General features: G+C 37.8%; 1 protein-coding gene across 7 annotated transcripts in view; it reads right to left on the bottom strand.

Moving 5' to 3' along the window:
• Positions 1 to 23,384, bottom strand: part of RPRD2 (regulation of nuclear pre-mRNA domain containing 2) — an 88,487-nt gene that overhangs the window by 11,351 nt on the left and 53,752 nt on the right. For 3 of the 7 annotated variants that reach the window (XM_007109711.4, XM_055084346.1, XM_007109712.4), the window contains exons 3-9: positions 22,237 to 22,337; positions 21,300 to 21,377; positions 19,969 to 20,021; positions 19,245 to 19,371; positions 17,393 to 17,568; positions 2,955 to 3,237; positions 1,192 to 1,452 (exon numbers count right to left, since the gene is read on the bottom strand). In XM_007109711.4, the coding sequence (XP_007109773.1) occupies positions 1,192 to 1,452; positions 2,955 to 3,237; positions 17,393 to 17,568; positions 19,245 to 19,371; positions 19,969 to 20,021; positions 21,300 to 21,377; positions 22,237 to 22,337 (1,079 nt within the window). The remainder of the gene's footprint in view (positions 1 to 1,191; positions 1,453 to 2,954; positions 3,238 to 17,392; positions 17,569 to 19,244; positions 19,372 to 19,968; positions 20,022 to 21,299; positions 21,378 to 22,236; positions 22,338 to 23,384) is intronic. The other 4 variants (XM_028488875.2, XM_055084347.1, XM_028488876.2 and 1 more) reach the window with 2 other exon arrangements.

Here is a 23,384-nt window from a genome sequence, read left to right on the forward strand (position 1 = left end):
AACCCTTTTAAGAAGGATTGTGCATAAAATTTTAGCATCGTTTGTTCATTACAGTATTCTTTATAACAGCGAAAAATTGGAAACACACTAGATGTTCTGATAATAAAAGCTTACATAAATTACTGAATGCTATTAAATGACATAGCTGAATGTTTAATGACTTACAAAAACATCCATGATATGTAGTTAAATTTTAAGTAGCTGCTTTCAAGAGTACAGTTGTCCCTCGGTACCCATGGGGGGTTGGTTTCAGGACTCCTGAATATATCAAAATCTGTGGATGCTCAAGTCCCTTATAAAATGGTATAGTATTTGCATATAACTTATGCACATCCTTCCATATACTTAATTTATTTATTTTTGTTTGTTTGCCATGCCACATGGCTTGCGGGAACTTTGTTCCCTGATCAGGGATTAAATCTGGGCCATGGCAGTGAAAGTGCCGAGACCTAACCACTGGACCGCCAGGGAACTCCCCGTCCTTCCATATACTTTAAATCATCTCTAGATTACTCATAATACATAATACAATATAAATAGTTGTAAATACAATGTAAATGCTATATAAATAGTTGCTGGGGCATGACAAGTTCAAGTTTTGCTTTTTGGAACTTTCTGAAAACATTTTTCCCCTAAATACTTTCAATCCATGGTTGGTTGAATCCTTGGATGTGGAACCTGCAGATGCAGAACCGGTGAATATGGAGGACCAACTGTATACCCAATATACTTCAATTACTGAAAGAAAAATTATTACTAACGTTTTATTTCCCAAAACAAACACAAACACACACACACACACACGCACACTTGTAAGGTTAAACACAAGTGGTTTCCTTTGGGATGGCAGAATTATGGATATTTATTTTATTCTTTTAACTTATCTTCTAATTTTTCTATGATGACCATGTAGTGGTAGGTATGTATGTATGTATTTATTTATTTATTATGGCTGCACTGGGTCTTAGTTGCGGCATGCATGCGGGATCTAGCTCCCCGACCAGGGATGGAACACAGGCCCCCTGCACTGGGAGCATGGAGTCTTACCCACTGGACCGCCAGGGAAGTCCCTATTTTTATTTTTTAATTAAAAAATTACTCTTAATTAAAAAACAAAAACAAAACCCAGATTGATGGTTCAATTAGAAAGGTGGAAATAAGCCTTTTATCTTCTTTACTGGGGCTACTTACCAGTATTTTTCATGACTGATGTCAGGCTGCTAAGGATGGAACTGATCTTTGCCAGATCCACATTAGCCAGGTTTGGCAAAGCCAGTGCTGGAGTAGGGGAGAGAAGAGAAGTATTCACAGGCTTTGGAAGAGGTGGGGTTGCTGTCATGGTCACAGGCACTGGAGTACATGAAGAGGCCTTTGAGATACTTTCTGTTGGCTTTGTAGGTACAGCAGTGGATACAGCTGACTTCTCCACAGGTTTTTCCTTCCTGTCTTCTACTGTTTAAAAAAAGAAAAGAGATGGTATTGCATCCTACTACTTTCCAGACTCTGCTTCCAATATGAAATAACATGTCCCAATATTTCCTAAAAAGTACTATGCTTTAGAGAAAAATCATTCACTTCATGATTTTTTTAAGAAGTCATGCTCTTTATTATTTATGAACCTTCCCACCTTTAATAGCTGCTTAAAATAAATTCCCCAAATGCATTTTTTATCTTACATTTAATGATTTCTTTACATCTTCTTAGTATCTGTATATTAAATTTGTACATTTCTGGAAGCATGTTATTATTTGGTATACATTTGTGTTCTTTCAATAATATTTATGTCATAAATTGTCCTGTCTTTTCTTTGCCATTATTAACCTGAGAGCTTTCTAAGAAACAAAAACTCTGTACATATGTTAATGTATTATCCTTTGGCCTCCTGAAATTGGTCTACTGGGGGTGCAATCAGGCACTAATGCAATGTTTTAACTCTTGATGCCTCTGCAATACATTCCTCTTAATACTTTAAAGGCAATGCACTATATGGATAGTGCATTAAATTCAACCTAACTCAAACTGCCTAATAAGAATAATTATAAAAGCTGGGGAAGTCAGAGAAACAATTCACCAATCCAGCTTAATTCTGAAAGTGTGGTTAACAAAATGTGGCTTTGGAATCTTGAAGGTCAAGAGTGACAGAGAATAAGGAATTCCAGCATAAGTGGCCCTCCCTTTAGAGCAGTGCGGTTCAAAAGAAATGTAATTCAAGCCACATATGTAAGTTTAAATTTTCTAGTAACCATATCAAAAAAAGAAAAACAGGTAAAATTAATTTTAATAATATATTTTACTTATCTCAATATATCCCAAATATTTTCATTTTAATAAGTTATAAATATAAACAATTATTAATGAAATATTTTCACTCTTTTTTATTTATTATTATTATTTTTATTATTATTATTTTTTTTGCGGTACACGGGCCTCTCACTGCTGTGGCCCCTCCCGTTGTGGAGCACAGGCCCCGCCCCGGACACGCAGGCTCAGCGGCCATGGCTCACAGGCCTAGCCGCTCCGCGGCCTGTGGGATCTTCCCGGACCGGGGCACGAACCCGTGTCCCCTGCATCGGCAGGCGGACTCTCAACCACTGCGCCACCAGGGAAGCCCTTTCACTCTTTTTTAAAGCATTAAGTTCCTAGAATCCAGTGTGTATTTTGTTTTTGCCACACCGCGTGGCTTGCAGGATCTTGGGTCCCTGGCAGTGGAAGCACGGATTCCTAACTACTGGACCACCAGGGAATTCCATGAGCAGCACAGTTCTTGAGCACTGCTTCTCAATGTACGTGGCATACCAAATCCTGAACCACTGCTCTACAGACAATACTACTACCTTGGTGTTCTAATTTTATAAGGATTAAACCATCTTTTAATACCTGCCTGTGATAGATTTATTGGTGGGGAAAGCAAAACAGATAAGGAGCAAGTTGTCTACTAATCATATAGGACATACCAATGATTTTTGACCCATCATCTTCCACATCTGAGAGTTCCATGTCTTCCACATCACGATTATCTGTTGCAGGCTCAGGTGTGGCAGATTTCTCACTCTCCATGGTTGGTGACTGGGATTCCTCACCTCCCATTCCTTGAAAAGGAGACTCAGAGCCAGTTGGGGAGGGAGCATCCATGCTTGGGGAAGGGACTGGTGATTCCTCAGGATCAGGAAGGGTTGACTTCAATTGATCCAGCTTTTTCTTTAAATTGTTCACTCGATTAGCAAAGGTTTTATACGCCTAAAAGAGAAAAAGAAGAGTTTACTCCTCTGAAAAGTAAAGAAGAAGCTACCATTTTGGCTTGATCAGATTTCTTCATTATTATTAACTATATCACTGGTATAAAACAAGAAAATATCATCTGTCAAGCATGGAGTAGTTTCCAATCTCTGCTTTTTATATTCCCTAAATCAATATTACCATCCACAGTTGCCCAAGTTAGAGACTTAGAAGTTATCTGCAATTCATCCTCCCTTGCTCCTCTGTATCCCTCCAAGCAACCAATATTTATCAAGAACCTAAATGTGCTGGCCACTCTTCTAGGTACTGGAGATACAGCAATGACTAAGAAGACAAAAATCAAATTAATAAATAAAGCATAGCCTGAGAGGTCAAATACTATTGATTTTTTTAAAAAAAGAAACTGTTTATTTTAAAAGTTTTAGGTGTACAAAATTACTGTGAAGATAAAATAGAGAGTTCCCATATAACCCACACCCAATTTTCCCTACTATTAACACCTAACATTAGTATAACGAATTTGTCACAATTAATAAACCAATTTTGATAATTATTATTAACTAAAGCCCATACTTTATGCATATTTCCTCAGTTTTTATCTGATGTTCTTTTTCTATTCTAGGATCCCATAATTTAGTAGCCACATCTCCTAGGCTTCTCTTGTTTGTGATGGTTTGTTAGACTTTCCTTGTTTTTGATGAACTTGACAGTTTTGAAGCATACTGGTCAGGTATTTTGTAGACTGCCTCTTAACTGAGGTTTGTCTAATGTTTTTCTCATGATTAGACTGGGGTTATGGGTTTTGGGGAGGAAGACCACAGAGGTAAAGTGTGACTGTCATCACATCATATCTAGGGTACATACAATCAATACAATGCACCACTGTTGTTGTTAACCTTGATCTCATCTGGCTTAAATCCTATTCATCTGATTATTGTAATTGCCAGTGTCTTGAAGCTGTGTGTCTTTTTCTTCTTTTTTGTTAAGGGTCTTGGAACGTTAAGATTGTGGAATCATTTTGGTTGGTTGAACAAGAAGCATTATTTTAAAAAAGGAGTGGAACGGAAAATAATACGCTAGAATTGAGCTTTTGTTTCTAGATATAATTGAGTAGTTTGTAGCATAGCAATGCTCCCATCAAGAACTAGAAAATCCAGATATGTACACATACATATCTATACACACTCGCATGCGCGCACACACATATTTGAATGTACTGTAGAGTGCTAAGAGAACGAAAACCCAAGTGGCAAATTCTATAGCAGGGGGAAACCATGAGGAGAGTCAAGCTGACATCCCGCAGCTGCCTTTTCTCTCAGGGTCCTGCTGATTTTGGGGAGCTAGGCAAGAATTTGAGAATTCAGGCAAAAGGAAAAGGCAGAGGGTTACTACTAAATAATATAAAGAAAAAAGGAGAACTTTAAAAAGTCTTGCTGGCCTGTAGAGATAAATTAGAAAAAATTAGAAAGGCCAAAATTTTGATGAAAGAGGAAGGACAGAACTGGCTCAACAATATGCTATTGCTTTTCCTTCAAGATGTTTGCTGGTAGATAACCAACAAGGACCTACTGTATAGCACAGGGAACTCTACTTAATATTCTGTAATAACCTACAGGGGAAAAGAATCTGAAAAAGAACAAACGTATGTATATGTATAACTGAATCACTATGCTGTACACCTGAAATCAACAGAACACTGTAAATCAACTATACTCCAATTAAAAAAAAGATATTTGCTGAATTATGAAGCTTGCTTAAGAGGGAATTAAAGAAGTCAAGCAGAAAAATTCTGAAAAGCAAAGCGGAGTTAAACATAGTCTCATGGTGCAGAAGAGACAAGGATTAGCATTCAAATCACACAACGAAGGAGGGGCCCTAGTGAGGCCGCAGGCTCTCAGTGGGAAAAATCTGTGACTTAGAAGCTGGATGAACCAGAGGAAATCAAAAGTTTGCCCGAACTGCAATTCAGTCTGAAGTCAGTTCAGTTTCAGATTTGATTAATATGATTAGCTCTTGGACTTCCCTGGTGGCGCAGTGGTTAAGAATCCGCCTGCCAATGCAAGGGACACGGGTTCGATTCCTGGTCCGAGAAGATCCCACATGCCATGGAGCAACGAAGTCCATGTGACACAACTACTGAGCCTGTGCTCTAGAGCCCGCGTGCCACAACTACTGAGCCTGCATGCCACAACTACTGAAACCTTTGTGCCTAGAGTCTGTGCTCTGCAACAACAGAAGCCACTGCAATGAGAAGCCCGTGCACCACAGTGAAGAGTAGCCCCTGCCTACCGCAACTAGAGAAAGCTGTGCACAGCAATGAAGACCCAATGCAGCCAAAATAAATATATAAAAAGTAAATAAATTTAAAAATATATATGATAAGCTCTCACAATATATGCCTAGCAAAGGAAAGGGTGAATCCTTTCTGGAGGAAGAGAAATCACTGAGACTCCAGAAATATTTTCATATACAATGTTCAGTATTCAATAAAAAATTAGCAAGCATGCCAAGAGATAAAAGAAATGACAGACACTATGAACAGACTCAAAACAAGTATAGCCAATATTGGAATTACCTAGCAAAACCCAAATAGCTATGATTTGTATGTTCAAGAAAATACAGAAAATCCCATCTTGAACAATTCAGTCCAAAATTCATTAGCAAGAGTTGAAGGGAAGCCTTGGTCGCCTAGGTTAGGTAACGGAGCCAAAATGGGGTGAGGAAAATGACTGCATGGGAGGAAGGCATTGCATGGGATGTTGAAGCCTAAGCGAGATAAAAGAAAGCCAACAGAGGTGGCTGGGAGGGATGGAAGTGCTGGAAAACTGGCTATACACATGGGCAATGATCAAATAAGTGATTATGTTGAAGGTAAGGGGAGCAAGATTTTACATTTTTAGAAAAAGCAATTATAAATGTGGAAATGGAGAAAACTAGAATGAACCTCGCAGTGTTAGACTGGGATTGGAGATAATAGCGTGAACTCATGGTTTCTGACATATACAGACAGATACAGAAATATATATAGATGTAAATGTGTGTATATAGGTTAAATACACACACACACACACACACACACACATTCAGTCTGAAGTCAGTTCAGTTTCAGATTTGATTAATATGATTAGCTCTTGGACCTCCCTGGTGGCGCAGTGGTTAAGAATCCGCCTGCCAATGCAAGGGACACGGGTTCGATTCCTGGTCCGAGAAGATCCCACATGCCATGGAGCAACGAAGTCCATGTGACACAACTACTGAGCCTGTGCTCTAGAGCCCGCGTGCCACAACTACTGAGCCTGCATGCCACAACTACTGAAACCTTTGTGCCTAGAGTCTGTGCTCTGCAACAACAGAAGCCACTGCAATGAGAAGCCCGTGCACCACAGTGAAGAGTAGCCCCTGCCTACCGCAACTAGAGAAAGCTGTGCACAGCAATGAAGACCCAATGCAGCCAAAATAAATATATAAAAAGTAAATAAATTTAAAAATATATATGATAAGCTCTCACAATATATGCCTAGCAAAGGAAAGGGTGAATCCTTTCTGGAGGAAGAGAAATCACTGAGACTCCAGAAATATTTTCATATACAATGTTCAGTATTCAATAAAAAATTAGCAAGCATGCCAAGAGATAAAAGAAATGACAGACACTATGAACAGACTCAAAACAAGTATAGCCAATATTGGAATTACCTAGCAAAACCCAAATAGCTATGATTTGTATGTTCAAGAAAATACAGAAAATCCCATCTTGAACAATTCAGTCCAAAATTCATTAGCAAGAGTTGAAGGGAAGCCTTGGTCGCCTAGGTTAGGTAACGGAGCCAAAATGGGGTGAGGAAAATGACTGCATGGGAGGAAGGCATTGCATGGGATGTTGAAGCCTAAGCGAGATAAAAGAAAGCCAACAGAGGTGGCTGGGAGGGATGGAAGTGCTGGAAAACTGGCTATACACATGGGCAATGATCAAATAAGTGATTATGTTGAAGGTAAGGGGAGCAAGATTTTACATTTTTAGAAAAAGCAATTATAAATGTGGAAATGGAGAAAACTAGAATGAACCTCGCAGTGTTAGACTGGGATTGGAGATAATAGCGTGAACTCATGGTTTCTGACATATACAGACAGATACAGAAATATATATAGATGTAAATGTGTGTATATAGGTTAAATACACACACACACACACACACACACACACAACACACACACACACATATTTCCTACCTCTGTACACTGATATGGTCTGGAAGCAGTGATATCCCAATAGTAGTAAGTACATCTAGTACTCAGATCTTGGTTTCGAAATATGGTTTTTCACTAAAAGGAACCAAGGCTCCTTGGAGAAATGACTGATTCCTGGGCTGGACAGAAAAGTGCAAGATGAACCTGGAATACCTTGCTCCAAAAGTAAGGAAACGCTCAAAAAATGATGGGGATGTCAAAAGAACACAGAAAGCGGCCTGAAAGGAGCTCCCACTGGGACAATTTGAGCATGAAAATAATTATTTTGCAATGAATCAGTAGTTAGTAATGAATTAGAACACTGACTAAATACGACTCTGATATGGTCTGGAAGCAGTGATATCCCAATAGTAGTAAGTACATCTAGTACTCAGATCTTGGTTTCGAAATATGGTTTTTCACTAAAAGGAACCAAGGCTCCTTGGAGAAATGACTGATTCCTGGGCTGGACAGAAAAGTGCAAGATGAACCTGGAATACCTTGCTCCAAAAGTAAGGAAACGCTCAAAAAATGATGGGGATGTCAAAAGAACACAGAAAGCGGCCTGAAAGGAGCTCCCACTGGGACAATTTGAGCATGAAAATAATTATTTTGCAATGAATCAGTAGTTAGTAATGAATTAGAACACTGACTAAATACGACTGAGTCCATACTGATATAAATAAATAAATAAACTGAAACTTTGAAGAGGAACAAAATATTTGCATAGTTTCAAAACACCTCCCCACAAGACACTTATTGATTAGTGTATAGTTTCCTAGTGTTGTGGTACTTTACTACTGAATGGCTTAAAACAACAGAAATTTATTGTCTCATAATCCTGGAGGCTAAAAGTCCAAAATCCAAGTGTAAGCAGGGCTATGATCCCTCTACGACTGAGCAGAATCCTTCCCTGCCTTTACCTAGTTTCTGGTGGTAGCCATCAACCCTTGGAATTCCTTGGGTGGCAGATGCATCACTACAATATCTGTCTTGGTTGTCACATGATATTATTCCTGTGTGCATCTGTATCCAAATTTCCATCTTCTTATAAGGACACCAGTTATATTGGATTAAGGCTCATCCTAATGACCTCATCTTAATTTGAGTACATCTGTAAAGACCCTATTCCCAAGTAAGGTCATTTTCACATGTACCAGAGAGTTAGGGTTTCAACATTATCTTCTGGGGTACACAATTCAACCTACAGCAATTACCAAGTGAAAACTTTTCAGTGGACAAGCTGGGAAGATGCCACACTAATAAGATACCAAAGGGAATGTTACAGGTAGTAAAACAAATCAAACTTGTGTGCTAACTGAAAGGATGAAATGAGAAGAACACAATCACTTCTGTGATATTCCTACTAAAGATATATAACCTTAATCTGATCACAAAGAAACATCATATAAATCCAAATTGGGGGACACTGGACAAACTATTTGACTTGTAATCTCCAAACATATTTAGGTCATGAAAATTAAAGAAAAGACTGAGGAACTGTTCTAGATCAATGGAAAACAGAAATGCAATAAATGCAACTTGTGATTCTGGACAGGAGCTTTTGTTATAAAAACTGGTCAATTTGAATAGGGGCTGAGGATTAGATAATAATGCATGAAATGTATCAATTAATTTCATGATTAAACAGCTATACCTTATGGTTATGAAGGAGAAAATAATTGTCTTGGAGGAAAATACTCATGAAAATATTTGTGGGTAATGGGGTGTCAGCAACTTCTTTTCTTTTTTTGGGTGTGTGTGTTTATTTTTATTTTATTTATTTATGTATATATTTACTTATCTTCATTCTTTTTTTTATTAATTTTTATTGGAGTATAGCTGCTTTACAATGTTGTGTTCGTTTCTGCTGTACAGCAAAGTGAATCAGTTATACTTATTTTCAAATGACTCCCCCCCAAAAAAGGTCTTCATAATATACTTAAGATATTTCTTTAAGTTTGAGTGTTACAAAATAAAACAAAGAAGACTGAAAAAAAATGAGAGGAAAAAATGAAAATAGACTGACAGAATTTTACCAGAAAAATCGAATTATTTCTGAAGAAAAATCAAATGGCAATTCTAGAACTGAAAAATAAGCCAACTAAATTAACTGATGGGTTAAACAATAGATAAGATTCAGCAGAAGAGAAAAATAATGAATTAGAAGACTGGTTAATAGAAAATATCTAGAAGGGAAGCACCGAGGGGAAAAGGATAGAAAATACAGAAACTAACATAAAAAGACATTTGGAACACTGATGAGATCTAGTATACAAATTAATAGAGCTCCAGGAGGAGAGGAGATATAATGGAATAGAAACAATACTTGACAAGAAAACACCCCAACATTTATAAGAAACATTAAGCCACTCATTATGGGTTGAATTGCGCCCCTCAAATCATACACTGACAGTCCTAACTGTATACCTCAGAATGTGACCTTATTTGGAGATAGAGTTTTTACAGAGGTAATCAAGTTAAAACAAGGTCATTAGGATGGGCCCTAATGCAATATGACTGGTATCCTTAACAAAAAAGTGAAAATTTGGAAACAGAGGGAAGGCAATGTGAAGAGACATAGGGAAGAAACAGCCATCTACAAGTTAAACAGGAGAAGCCAGGAACCAGACTCTTCCCTCACAGCCCTCAGAAAGAATCAACCCTGCTAATAACACCTTGATTTTGTACTTATAGCCTTACAGTATGAGACAATAAATTAATGTAGTTTGAGCTACCCACTCTCAGGTACTTTGTTATAGCAGCCCTAGTAAATTAATACACCACTGACTCAAAAAGTTCTGCAAACCCTAAACCAGATGAATATGAAGAAAACTACACCTAAGCAGATCACTGTATAACTACTGAAAACCAAAGATAAAGAGAAAATATTAATAGCAAACCAAATGCAGTACAATAAAAAGGATAATAACACTAAATAAATACTGACTACATAAAACAACTGCAGAATATGTGTATAATTAAAATATATAACAATAAAAACATATAAACATATAAATCTGAATGGTGGAAATAGTCCCTTTGATGCTATCTCCAAGGAAGCTATGACGTTAAAGACCTAAGCCGTGATTTCAGCAGCTGCCGAGTGCCAGGCAAAGAGTTTAGAGTTTATGCACTGTCAATTTAGAGAGGCTTAGTAAACACCTTCACTTCCTATTAAAACCCCACAAAGGCCATGGATTAGGAGTAAGGACCATGTCCCAGGACTAAGGGTTATGTCCAAACAAACCTAAAACCAAGCCTTCACATCACAGTGATCCACTGATAATTTAACTAATTGCCAGAAAAAAACCTCAACACTTTTTAAAGGTAAAATGATACAATTCACAGTTTCCACAAGTATCACCGAAAAGGTCTCCTATAAAATAAATTCTTAGACAAGCAGACAAATAGTATATATAGGTATGATTAAAGTACACACACAGACACACACACACATCACAGAAAAAACAGTCAACAGGAGTATACCTAGAAATGACCCAGATACTGGAATTAACATATAAGGTCTTTAAGACAGTGATTACAAATACTACATTAAAGAATTTTTAGGAAAAGATGAAGGGGCTTCCCTGGTGGCGCAGTGGTTGCGCGTCCGCCTGCCGATGCAGGGGAACCGGGTTCGCGCCCCGGTCTGGGAGGATCCCACATGCCACGAAGCGGCTGGGCCCGTGAGCCATGGCCGCTGGGCCTGCGCGTCCGGAGCCTGTGCTCCGCAACGGGAGAGGCCGCAGCAAGGGGAGGCCCGCATACCACAAAAAAAAAAAAAAAAAAAAGGAAAAGATGAAGAACGGATGCATAGATGGGAAATCTCAACAAAGAAAAGGAGCTCTAAGAAAGAACGAAATGAAAATTCTAGAACTGAAAAATACAGCAGACTGGGCTCAGTTGAACAAAGAATATGTGAAGACAAGTAAATATAAAGTAGCCAAAAATCAGTCCAGAGAAAAAAGAATGAACAGAATAGACAGAAATCTAAGAACACATGGGCCGTATAACTGGAATCCCAGAAGGAAAAGAGAAAGAATGAAAAAGAAGGAGTATTTTAAAAGATAACTGTGGGATAGGTTCTAAAATTGATGAACAATATCACACCACAGATCCAAAAAGGTCAGTGAACCCCTTTTATCCCTTTGTAGCAAGATAAGTACAAAGAAGAAATTTAGGCACAGCTGACTTCTCAAGAGACGACAGGTAGAGAAACATTTTTAGGTAATGAAAGAAAAAAACTGCCAACTTATAGTTCTTTATCCAGTGAAAACATTTCTCAAAAATGAAGGTAAAATAAAGACATTTTAAGATAAACAAAAACTGAGAAATTCATCACCAACAGTCCTGCACTATAAGAAATGTTAAAGACTTTAGACTGAAGGAAAATGATCCCAGAGGGAAACATGGATCTGCAAAAAGGAATGAAAACCACCAGAAATAGTAAATATAAAAGACTATTTCCCCCTTAATTTCTTTAAAAGTCTACTCACTGTTTAAGAAAAATAATAAAAATTATACTACATAAAATATACATAAGTAAAATAGTTAACAACAGCATAAAGACCTGGGGGAAGGGAATCCTACTACTGTTAAGGTTCTTACATTATACATGAAGTAACAGAATATTAGTTTAAGGTTTTATTATAACAATATTAAGATAGTAATAGTAAATTAAGATAATTTAATTTAAGGCAATAAGAGTGTCAGATTTGATTAAAAAACAATAACCATAAAACAAAACCAATATCCAACTATATGCTGTTTGTAAAAGACACACTTAAGTATAAAAACTTGTGAGATGTGGGACTTTCCTGGTTGTCCAGTGGCTTAGACTCTGAGCTCCCAATGCAGGGGGCCCGGGTCCGATCCCTGATCAGGGAACTAGATCCCACATGCATCAACTAAGAGTTTGCATGCCGCAACTAAAGATCGTGCATGCTGCAACTAAAAGATCCCGCATGCCACAACTAAGACCTGGCATGGCCAAAAACAAACAAAAAACTTGTGAGATGCAGCTTAGAGGGAAGTTTACTGTATTAAATATACATATTTTTAAAAAGCTGAAAATCAATTATCTAAATATTCATCTTAAAAAACCAGAAAAAGTATAGGAAATGAAATAATATAGAAGAAAGAGTATCTCCCAGTGTACTGCATATAACAAGAGTAAGTTTTATTTTGTGAAACTTTTGCTGTGTATGTGCACGTGTGTGTGGTTCTTAGTTTCCATGTAAAATCTTTCTTTCATACGGACTGTGGTCAAAATCTTTTTGAGAATATTGCTTTAAGGTTTAACTGTTTCCACAAAAGTCAACCTGGATTATTTCAATAACCTACTAACTTGTCTCCCTACCTCTAACAGTCTCCTATTCTCCATTCTGCTATCTTGATTCCAAAATGCAGACTTGATCACATCATCAGCAAAATTAAAATCCTACAACTGCCTTCCATTGCTTTCAGGGTAAAATTCAAAGACCTTAGAATAAATATAGGCCTTTCAGGACCATGTTCCTGACTCCCTCTCCAGTTTTATTTATCACTTCCTCATAAATGCCTGGCTATAAGAAACTACTTTCAGGTCCACCAATTTTGCCATGCTCTCTTTCATTCCCATGCTTTGAAAATGCTCTTCAGAGAATACGGTCTTTCATTTAGCTAATTACTGCAACTTCAGAGTTAAGCTCCTCTGGGAAAAATTTTCTCCATATCCTCCATTCCCACTCCCAAATTAGCTAAAGCACCTATTCAATCTGTTCTCTTAGCACCCTATAGTTACCTTCATTATAGCATTTATTACACAGATTTGCAATTATGTGCGCTCAATGAATGCTTGCTGAACAAACTTCTCCCAGCCATTTGTTAAGGATCCTCCAAAGCAGACTAAATGATTTTATATAATTTCATAAATAAGTAACGATGGCTCACTTCTCAAAAATTATAAAATGGTCTTTTGAGTAAAAATGGTAAACTAATCACTCCCGTTCAGTATCTCTCCCTCCTAGGACTCCTATAAAATGAATAGTAAAGGAACACAAAGGTATAAACCAGTAACAAGGAAAAGGTTTTGTAAGAGTAAAAAGTAATGAAGCAGGGTAGAGAAAAATGAGGTTAGGAGCATGCAGAAAGAGAGTTATACCTGGGAAAGGAGCTGATCTGTCTTGCAGAATCCCTGAGAAGTTTTGATCCAGGAAATGATGAGTATAAAAAAGTGGAGTGAGTAGTGGGGTTGAAATCAGAAATTAAAAGTGTGAATACCTTGGGGACTTACCTGGTGGTGCAGTGGTTAAGAATCCACCTGCCAATGCAGGGGACACGGGTTCGAGCTCTGGTCCAGGAAGATCCCACATGCTGCGGAGCAACTAAGCCCATGCACCACAACTACTGAGCCTGTAAGCAACAACTACTGAGCCCGTGTGCCACAACTACTGAAGCCTGTGTGCCACAACTACTGAAGCTCACAACTACAACATGCTCCGCAATGAGAAGCCACTTCAATGAGAAGCCCACGCACTGCAATGAAGAGTAGCGCCCACGCAGCAACAAAGATTCAACACAGCCAAAAAAAAAAAAAAAAAGGTGTGAATACCAAACACTCAATACCACCTCTTCCGTAATCTTGATACTTGGCAGCCAAGGCACTATGCCCCAGGCAAAAAAAATATGAGTTCTTCTCTAAAGAGTTACAATATTCTGGCAAAAAGACTCCAGCCTTCTGACATTTAGGGCTCCTCCCACCCTAACAGCCAGCTCCTTACCTAAACAGATTTTACTATTATTCATTCTTGGGTTAAACTCAGAGTAGATAATTCCTGTCTATGTACAGAGAGCCCTCCCAATCAATTTTTTCATACCTCATTCTTAAATATGAATAGGACAGAGATATTATCTAATTTTTGAGGAAAGCCAGAATCATGTAAGAGAAAACCAAGTAACTAGAGGGAAGGAAAAAAGACTCTAGATCTTCCAGAAAGCAGAACAAAAAGATCAAGGTTGATAAAACATAAGAAAACATACGACACAGAGGATCAATCTAGGAGGTCTAACAAATGACTAATCGATGCCCAAGAAAGGGAAAATGGAGATAAAGAAATTATCCCAGAATTAAAGAATACCAGCCTTTAGACTGAAAAAGCCCTCCAACTAACCCATAATGAATGCAAAACAAAACCTCACAGGTAGATACATCATTATAAAAATTCCAGAACACCACATAAAATATCCCTAAAAAGATCTTGCAAAGACTTCGTATCAACAATACTAATGACAATGGAGTGATACCTTCTAAGCTGTGAGGGAAAATGATTTCCAACCAGCCAACCTATCAGAGCAAATGTGAAAACAGAAGAAAGACATTTTTAATTTTTATTTATTTATTTATTTATTTATTTATTTAGCGTGGGCCTCTCACTATCGCGGCCTCTCTTGTTGGGGAGCACAGGCTCCAGACGCGCAGGCTCAGTAGTTGTGGCACACGGGCCTAGTTGCTCCGCGGCATGTGGGATCCTCCCAGACCAGGGCTCGAAACCGTGTCCCCTGCATTAGCAGGCAGATTCTCAACCACTGCGCCACCAGGGAAGCCCCCGAAAGACATTTTTAAATATAAGGACTCAGAAAATACATCTCTCACAAACTCTTTTTTTGGGGAAATTGAGGATGTGCTCCAGCAAAACAGGAGAGAAAGCCAAGAAAAGAAGACATGGAAATTGGCAAACAGAGGCCTCAGCTCAGAACAGCAGTAAAGAATAGTCCTAGGATGAGATCTAGAGACCTAAAATGGAGCAGGAGAATGTAAGCTCTGGTAGGGAGGTCTCTGGGGGAAAACATGGATTCAGAATATCTGATGTGATACAGAATCTAGAGAGAGAGACCCCCCCCCAAAAAAAAAACGCTAGAAGGCAAACAATGCAAGAAAAATAGAAATTCTAGGAACAAAAACTCTCTAATATAACCATAGTTACCAAAAGACCTTGCAGTGAACAATGTTCAAAGTTATGATGTAAGCTTTGTTTATTAATTTTCAGCCTTTAGAGCAACGAAGACTTACTTAATTATAATTATAAAATAGAATGTAAACATTATCAACCTAGACTATATAAAAGTATTGTTTAGTAATGTTGGGAAACTGAAGGGACAGAAGAAAACTAATGGGAAAGAATAGGAATGTTAATATTTTCATTTTACAAAGTGGGGCATCTAGAGTTAGTGGTCAAAAAAATAGTAAATTTAGTACTTTAATTTATAGGGTAATCAACAGATTTAAAGAATTATATAATGATATTGGGAGAAGGGGGAAGGGAGGTGAATATAAGCTAAATCCTCATTTGTCACACCAAGAAGTTAACAGATATTTCTTTTTTTTTTTTGGTCGCACACATAGCATGCAGGATCTTAGTTCCTCTACCAGGGATGGAACCCGTGCCCCCTGCAGCGGAAGCACGGAGTCTTAACCACTGGACTGCCAGGGAAGCCCCAACAGATATTTCTTATATAGTATAAATCAAGAAGGAAAAATAGAGTATATTATTCAGAAATATGAAGGTAAATACCAGAAAAAACTGCTAAATGAGTTACATGAAACTGCTTCTAGGAAGTGGGACTGGTGGGATCTAAAGTACTATATACTGGGAGGGACTTCCCTGGTGGCACAGTGGTTAGAATCTGCCTGCCAGGGGCTACCCTGGTGGCGCAGTGGTTAAGAAGCCGCCTGCCAATGCAGGGGACACGGGTTCGAGCCCTGGTCCGGGAAGATCCCACATGCAGTGGAGCAACTAAGCCCGTGCACCACAACTACTGAGTCTACACTCTAGAGCCCATGAGCCAAAACTACTGAGGCCGCATGCCCCAACTACTGAGCCTGTGTGCCACAACTACTGAAGCCCGCGCGCCTAGAGCCCGTGATCCACAACAAGAGAAGCCACCACAGTGAGAAGCCTGTGCACTGCAACGAAGAGTAGCCCCGCTCGCTGCAACTAGAGAAAGCCCATGTGCAGCAACGAAGACCCAATGCAATCAAAAATAAATAAAAATTTAAAAAAGAATTAAAAAAAAGAATCCGCCTGTCAATGCAGGGGACACAGGTTCGAGCCCTGGTCCAGGAAGATCCCACATGCCGCGGAGCAACTAAGCCCGTGCGCCACAACTACTGAAGCCCGTGCACCCAGAGCCCATGCTGCACGAGAAGCCACCGCAATGAGAAGCCCACGCACTGCTACGAAGAGTAGCCCCAACTCGCCTCAACTAGAGAAAGCCCATGTGCAGCAACGAAGACCCAACACAGCCAAAAATAAATAAATAAATTTATTAAAAAGAAAAAAAGTACTATATACTGGGAATTCCCTAGAGGTACAGTGGTTAGGACTCCGTGCCTTCACTGCCGAGGGTGCAGGTTCAATCCCTGGTTGGAGAGCTAAGATCCCACAAGCTGGGTTGTGCAGCCAAAAACAAAAAGTACTTAAAGTACTATATACTTTTATAACCATATATAGTGATTAAAACTAAAAAATAAATAAAAATAAAGTACAAAACAGTTTCTTTCAGGGGCCATTAGACAAATGTCTAATTATCAACCCCTCTTCCAGTTGAGGTGGGGAGAAAGAGGTTCCTTAATTGAGTTGATGAAATTCAGAAACAAGGTTTCCATCTAGTATCCTGGGTTTAAAAAAATATATATACATACTTCTACCCAATTTTATATCCCGTAACAGTAACTTGGCACACTCCCACTGAAACGCTAAGACATAAGGCTTTAGCAAAGCTTAATGGTCAGGGTATTCACGAGCTGACCAGTTACTCTTCAAAAGTAACTTCTTCATCTGTGAACTGGAGATAATAATGCTTATCCTAATACAGTTAGATAACACATATAAACAGTCACAGATATATGGTAAGCAATTGATGTAAGACAGCTTTAATCATTACTTACATTGGCCACCACTTTTACTTCTTTGTACTGTGCTTCATAGAAAATTCCAGCATTTTCAAGTGCTTCTGTAAGTGAGGGCCCATTTTTCACCTGCTTATCTAGTCCATTCACAAATTCCTCCAGCTTGGCACTTGCCTCTTCAAATTCTTTGGAGAATTTCTTCCCACCTGTCTTATCTAAAATAACAAGAGGAAGTATTCTGTAATATTCTTAGCCTCATAGTTACACCTTAAAGAAGCTTCTCTAAATCACAAAAATCACAAAACAGATTATGTAAATGGTCTGTGTGATCCTGCTGTAGTGAAGCAAGAGTGCATGATGAAGGCACTTGTAATTAAGGTAAATAAAAGAAAGTTCAACTAAATGAAAGTTTGTTGACTGCTTTTATTCACAAATTTGATGTCACACTGCTACTCAGGAATAATGGAACGAGGCTCAATTCTGTACACTTACACCATTAACTTTTATACTACAGACTATAATAAATATATCTCTTAGATGAGAAAACAGAGGTTCAGAAAAGTAAAGTGACTTCTTTGTGTATCAGGCTTAAAAATTATTCTTTCCTATCTGAAGATCTCTGGTAATTTGATATTAGAAGAGTACCATGAATTATTTTTCAACAATAGTGACGTTGTATGACATTGTAAACTGTTTCTTACTCTAAGTACTTTTTTCCCAGTGATGTTGGAACATGGCCTTAGGTGTGGATATAAATTTAGGCTTTGCATTTTATCAGCTATGTAACTTGAGCAAGCTTCTTATTTCCATATGAAGCCTCAGATTTCTCATGTCCAAAATGGAGGTTTTTAACATGCTTCTGAGTTGTTGTGAGGACTAAATTAGATAACATATGTTAAATTTAAAGCATGGTACAAGAACAAAATAGGTGCCAAAACAAATAGCTGGTACTCATTTACTCATTATTTCAAAAATATTTATCAAATGCCTGTTATGTGCCAGGTATTGCTCTAGGCACTAGGATACAACAAGAACAAATAAGGATAATTTCTACTTTCATGAGATTTACATTCTAATAAATTAATATGATTATTATTTATAATCTACAATGTAAGGAAAAGAGAGCAAGTCATAGATTTTTTTTTTTTTTTTTTTTTTTTTTGCTGTATGCGGGCCTCTCACTGTTGTGGCCTCTCCCGTTGCAGAGCACAGGCTCCGGACGCGCAGGCTCAGCGGCCATGGCTCACGGGCCTAGCTGCTGTGGGATCTTCCCGGACCGGGGCATGAACCCATGTCCCCTGCATCGGCAGGCGGACTCTCAACCACTGCGCCACCGGGGAAGCCCAAGCCACTAGATTTTATGAGGCATTACAGTGACCTTATTTATTATTATTTTTTTTGGCTGTACCATGTGGCTCGCAGGATTTTAGTTCCCTGACCAGGGATCGAACCCAGGCCCAGAGCGGTGAAAGTGCCACATCCTAACCACTGGACCACCAGGGAATTCCCTACAGTGACCTTATTGAAGAGCACAGCCAAACCAGTTAATCACTCATGTGAAATACCCCTATCATAATCCAATACATCAAGAAAGGACTAGAAGTGGGGAAAAGGACAGAATTTACTTATTTAAAAAATTTTTTTAAAAATTTACTTCTTCTCCAGCTTTATTGAGATATAATTGGCATATAACATTAAGGTGTACAATTTGAAGGCTAGGAATTTACTTATGAAATTGACATGCATGAAATCACCACCCGGGAAAGAGGCGCCACAAATATTCTCTATAACGTGAGGTTGTCTTTATGGAAGAAGTCAGTCTGATCACTTGAAGATGACATATCTAGAAAGAAAATCCGACTTATTCTATTTAAAAGGATGTAGGTATTACCTTTTAAGCATTTGAGAGTTTCTGTGCTGCACACATCCACCCTCATAGTTGACAGCTGTTTTTCTTTCAATTCTATCTGATCTTCTGAGCGCTTGTACAGCAACAGCTCTTCAATGAGGGCCTGAGACTGAACACAGACCAGGGTCATATTTAATTTATGAAATCATCCACTTATTCTACCTTTCCACACTAAAGTAAAACATGAATAAAACCTAACAAAGCCACGAGAGGCAAAAACCCTTCATATTTCCTCATAAACAGGGATATCAAATATCAACATCAATTCTCAATATGTCAAAACCATATTTTCAGTTACATACTTTAAAAGATCCTTTTCCTTATTTATTCAAAGCTAATTTATGGATACAGAGTTAAGACCGAAACAGACAAAGGTCCACTTATATCTTCTTTAAATTTTAACTAGATAAACGGTCTTATTATGTTAACTTTAAGTAAATTTTAATTTAATACAGTTTTATAGAAAGATGAATCCCTTGCTGGGATTCAACACAAAATTCAGCTGGTAACAGATATTTCAAAAGAAGGTTACTTCGTCCTTTAGAGGTACAGATAAAACTCTTAAGTTTTAGACAGTTTGAAAATGTTTAAAATATAACTGATGTATAATTGAATAAAAATAAATCTTTCAGGATGGACTATACAGAAAATGAACACAAAAGGGGTGAATAATATTTTGGCATGTTGAACATATTCTGTAACTTACTCGAAATTCAGCAACAATCTTAGACTTGAGAGCAGCTTTTGGATTCGTGGATGCTGTTGGAATTAAACAAAAGGTCATTTAAGAATATAGACACAAGATGTTGACTAATACTCAGGAAAATTTCCAGTTTTATAGTTAAGGGTGTACTCTTTGAATATATGTTGTACATGCACATTTAAATCATGGTATAATTCCTAGAATAAATAGTGGAATATGAAATTTGAACACTCCCAAGCATGGTAAATATAAAAAAACACTATTCAGATAGGTCTAACCTACTTACCTCCAACATACCCTGTAAGTCTGAAGTCCTAGATTATTGATTTGGAGATACTGAGATACATGAAGTACCTTTTTGCCTAGTCTGAGTGTAAGAGGATCTTAACACCTCAAATTAAGAGTGTTCAGGAGCAGGACATCCAATTAATCCTGAGCACTGGCTGAAGAAAATTTACTTAGAAGCATCAACTCTATTCCTATGTATTTAATTTTGGATTTCTTTTTCTGCTGACTCAATTCATAGCAAAAATAGGCAGGGAAAGTTCTAAGTACAATACCACTGTGGTTGAACTTTGGCTGAAATGATGACTCTTGTTGTTCCTAAGCATGCAACTTACGACCAAAAGGATGTGAGAGGACTCCCTTAATCATGATGAATATCACATGCTTGCTGGAGCAAAACCATCCCAAGTGTCTTGTTTCACCTCCCAATTCTCACTGTCTTTTACCTTGTTCCCTCCACACCTTCAAGTCTTTCTCAATATTCCTCAGTTTGGCCCACAGCAGCCTATCACATGCAGCATTCCACTCCCTTGATCTCATGCTGGGTAAACATGATAAACACAGCAGGAGCTCCTGTTAGAAAATGAGCTTCTGGCCAGGATTTGAGGCCCATGTCTAATCTGGTAGAGTATATCCCCAAATCTGAAGGATTTCATGGCTCCCACAGAAACGCTTCTTAATGCCTAGTCTCCTCTTCAGCTCTGTTGTTTAATGCCAGCTGCCTCTAATTTCACATATCTTTGAACCTGAAAGTTAGCCTGGGCACTATCACGTATTTTTTTCTTCTTTCAATCCCCCAACTACTCTTGAATCTTCACTCATTTAAACCCTTTTTCTGCATTTCCTTTGTTTAAAAGCAGTTTTATTTTTATTTTTTTAAAGAAGTAACTCCATGATGGCTTGTTTAGTGTAAGTCACTGGGAGCCTCCCAGGCCTGGAAAACACAGGCCTGCCCATGGTTTATGCCAGGTACGATGTCAAATGGTCTACATTTTCTTCTGCTCCAAAAAGAGGAGGTAATTTATATTAGTTGAGATTTTGTTCCTTACTTTGTGATTTCTTCCACTGCTTATTCGGTTGTTTGTTCAGATTTTCTTTCAGCTGCTTCTGAGTTTTGAAAGTGGTACCTGGAAAACATTTCAGTTTTTGCAATCTGGCGTTATGGGAAGCTGTTCTGTCTGTCCACTTCAGTGTCAAAGTTGTAGCATGAAAAAAGGCAATCCGAGACTGTGTGTTGTTTCTTTCTCTCCTTTTCTTTCATTTTTATAAAAAGATAAAAACACCCACCAGATCTAAGAAGCTGTCAAATAAACATGATTTTACATCAATGAAATAACAAATTTTGAGAATAGGGTAGAAGCTTAAAAACACCAGGTAACACATTCAAATGAAGAATTTAACAGCTTCTTAGAAGATGCTATTTTTAAACCAAATTTCTAGTCAAATTATGGTCATGGTATCAGATATCACCTACTGCTATTCAATGAGTTAATTACAAGTATCTAATACATAGGAAACTACGTAATTTAAATAACACCAGTACACAACTTACTGCAAATCTAAACCAAAAGAGAGACCGAAGAATGCCAATATATGCTATCAAACAGCTTACTGAAAACTGAAACCCTGTCCAAAAATTGTCCCATAAGTAAGAGGACAGGGCAGTAATTATTAAACACAAAAGATGAACAGTTTAAAGCACTCAACTAAAGTAAAGCAAATGCAGGAAAATAATTAGATGGTCAACATCACTTAATATGCTTGACTTTCTTTAGTCAATAAAAAGGAAATTCAACCCTCCCCAAACCAATTCTACTTAAATTTTAATGCAAACCGATTTTTACAATTATTTAATTTTAAACAAACAGGGCCAGATCCAAAAGTTTATTTTTTGTTATTAAGCAAAAGGACCAAATCTATAAAATATATATAATTTTAAAGACAACAATGACTCAATCTTTCTTTTAGGAGAGAAAAAATACTTACTCAAAGCTTCTCTTAACGCCATAATCATTTCTTCTGGGTATACATTTCTATCTTCCCAGATTTTAAAGATTCGTTCTATAGACTTAGAGACAGATGGATCCCTGAGAAGAAAGAAAAAGTGAGACAGACATATAAAAATGTTAACTTACATCTCAAACTAGAAATCTGAAAATAAAGTTGTCAACAAAATTATTTTCCAAATGTCTTCTCATGTTTATTTTAAAACATTTTTTTCTGGTGTCTAGGGCTAAAATCTTAAAAACTCATATTCAACACTTTTTACTACTGACATAGATGAGGCTATGGATAACATATTGAACTTTTAAAAAATTTACTGAGAGAAATATTGGTTCAAAATATAAGTTTCATGAGTACATCATATTTCTACTTCTGTATACACTAATGATTATACACTCATGAGCATGCTCATGATCAAAAGTTTAAGTTTCCTTCCATCACCATACAGTTGACTCCATTCATCCATTTCACACTCCCTCCACCACCCTGCCATGCTGGTAACCACTACTCGGTCCTCTGTATCTATGTGTGTGTTTGGTTTGGTTTGTTCAGTTATTTTAATTTTTAAAACATAAGGTACGTCTTTCTTCACCTGACTTAACTTCACTTAGCATAATACCCTCAAGGTCCATCTGTGTTGTCACAGATGGCAAGATTTTGTCTTTTTTTTTTAATGGCTGAATGGTATTCCACTGTGTGTGTATATATATATATCTCTCACACCTTCTTTATCCATTCATCCATCGATGGGCACTTAGGTTGTTTTCCTATCTTGGCTATTGTAAATAATGCTGCAATGAACAGAGGGGTGCATATATCTTTTCAAATTAGTATTTTCATATTCTTTGGATAAATACTCAGAAGTAGGATATCTGGACATGTGGTAGTTCTATTCTTAATTTTTTGAGGAATCTCCATACTGTTTTCCATAGTGGCTGCACAGATTTACACTCCCACCAGCAGTGTATGAGGTTTCCATTTTTTCCACATCCTCTCCAACACTTGTTATTTCTTGCCTTTTTGATAACAGCCATTCTAATGGGTGTGAGGTGATATCTCACTGTGGTTTTTTTTTTTTTTTTTTTTTTGCGGTATGCGGGCCTCTCACTGCTGTGGCCTCTCCCGATGCG

The sequence above is a fragment of the Physeter macrocephalus genome, chromosome 4 (genome assembly GCF_002837175.3).
Source record: "Physeter macrocephalus isolate SW-GA chromosome 4, ASM283717v5, whole genome shotgun sequence".
NCBI classification, from domain to species: domain Eukaryota; kingdom Metazoa; phylum Chordata; class Mammalia; order Artiodactyla; family Physeteridae; genus Physeter; species Physeter macrocephalus.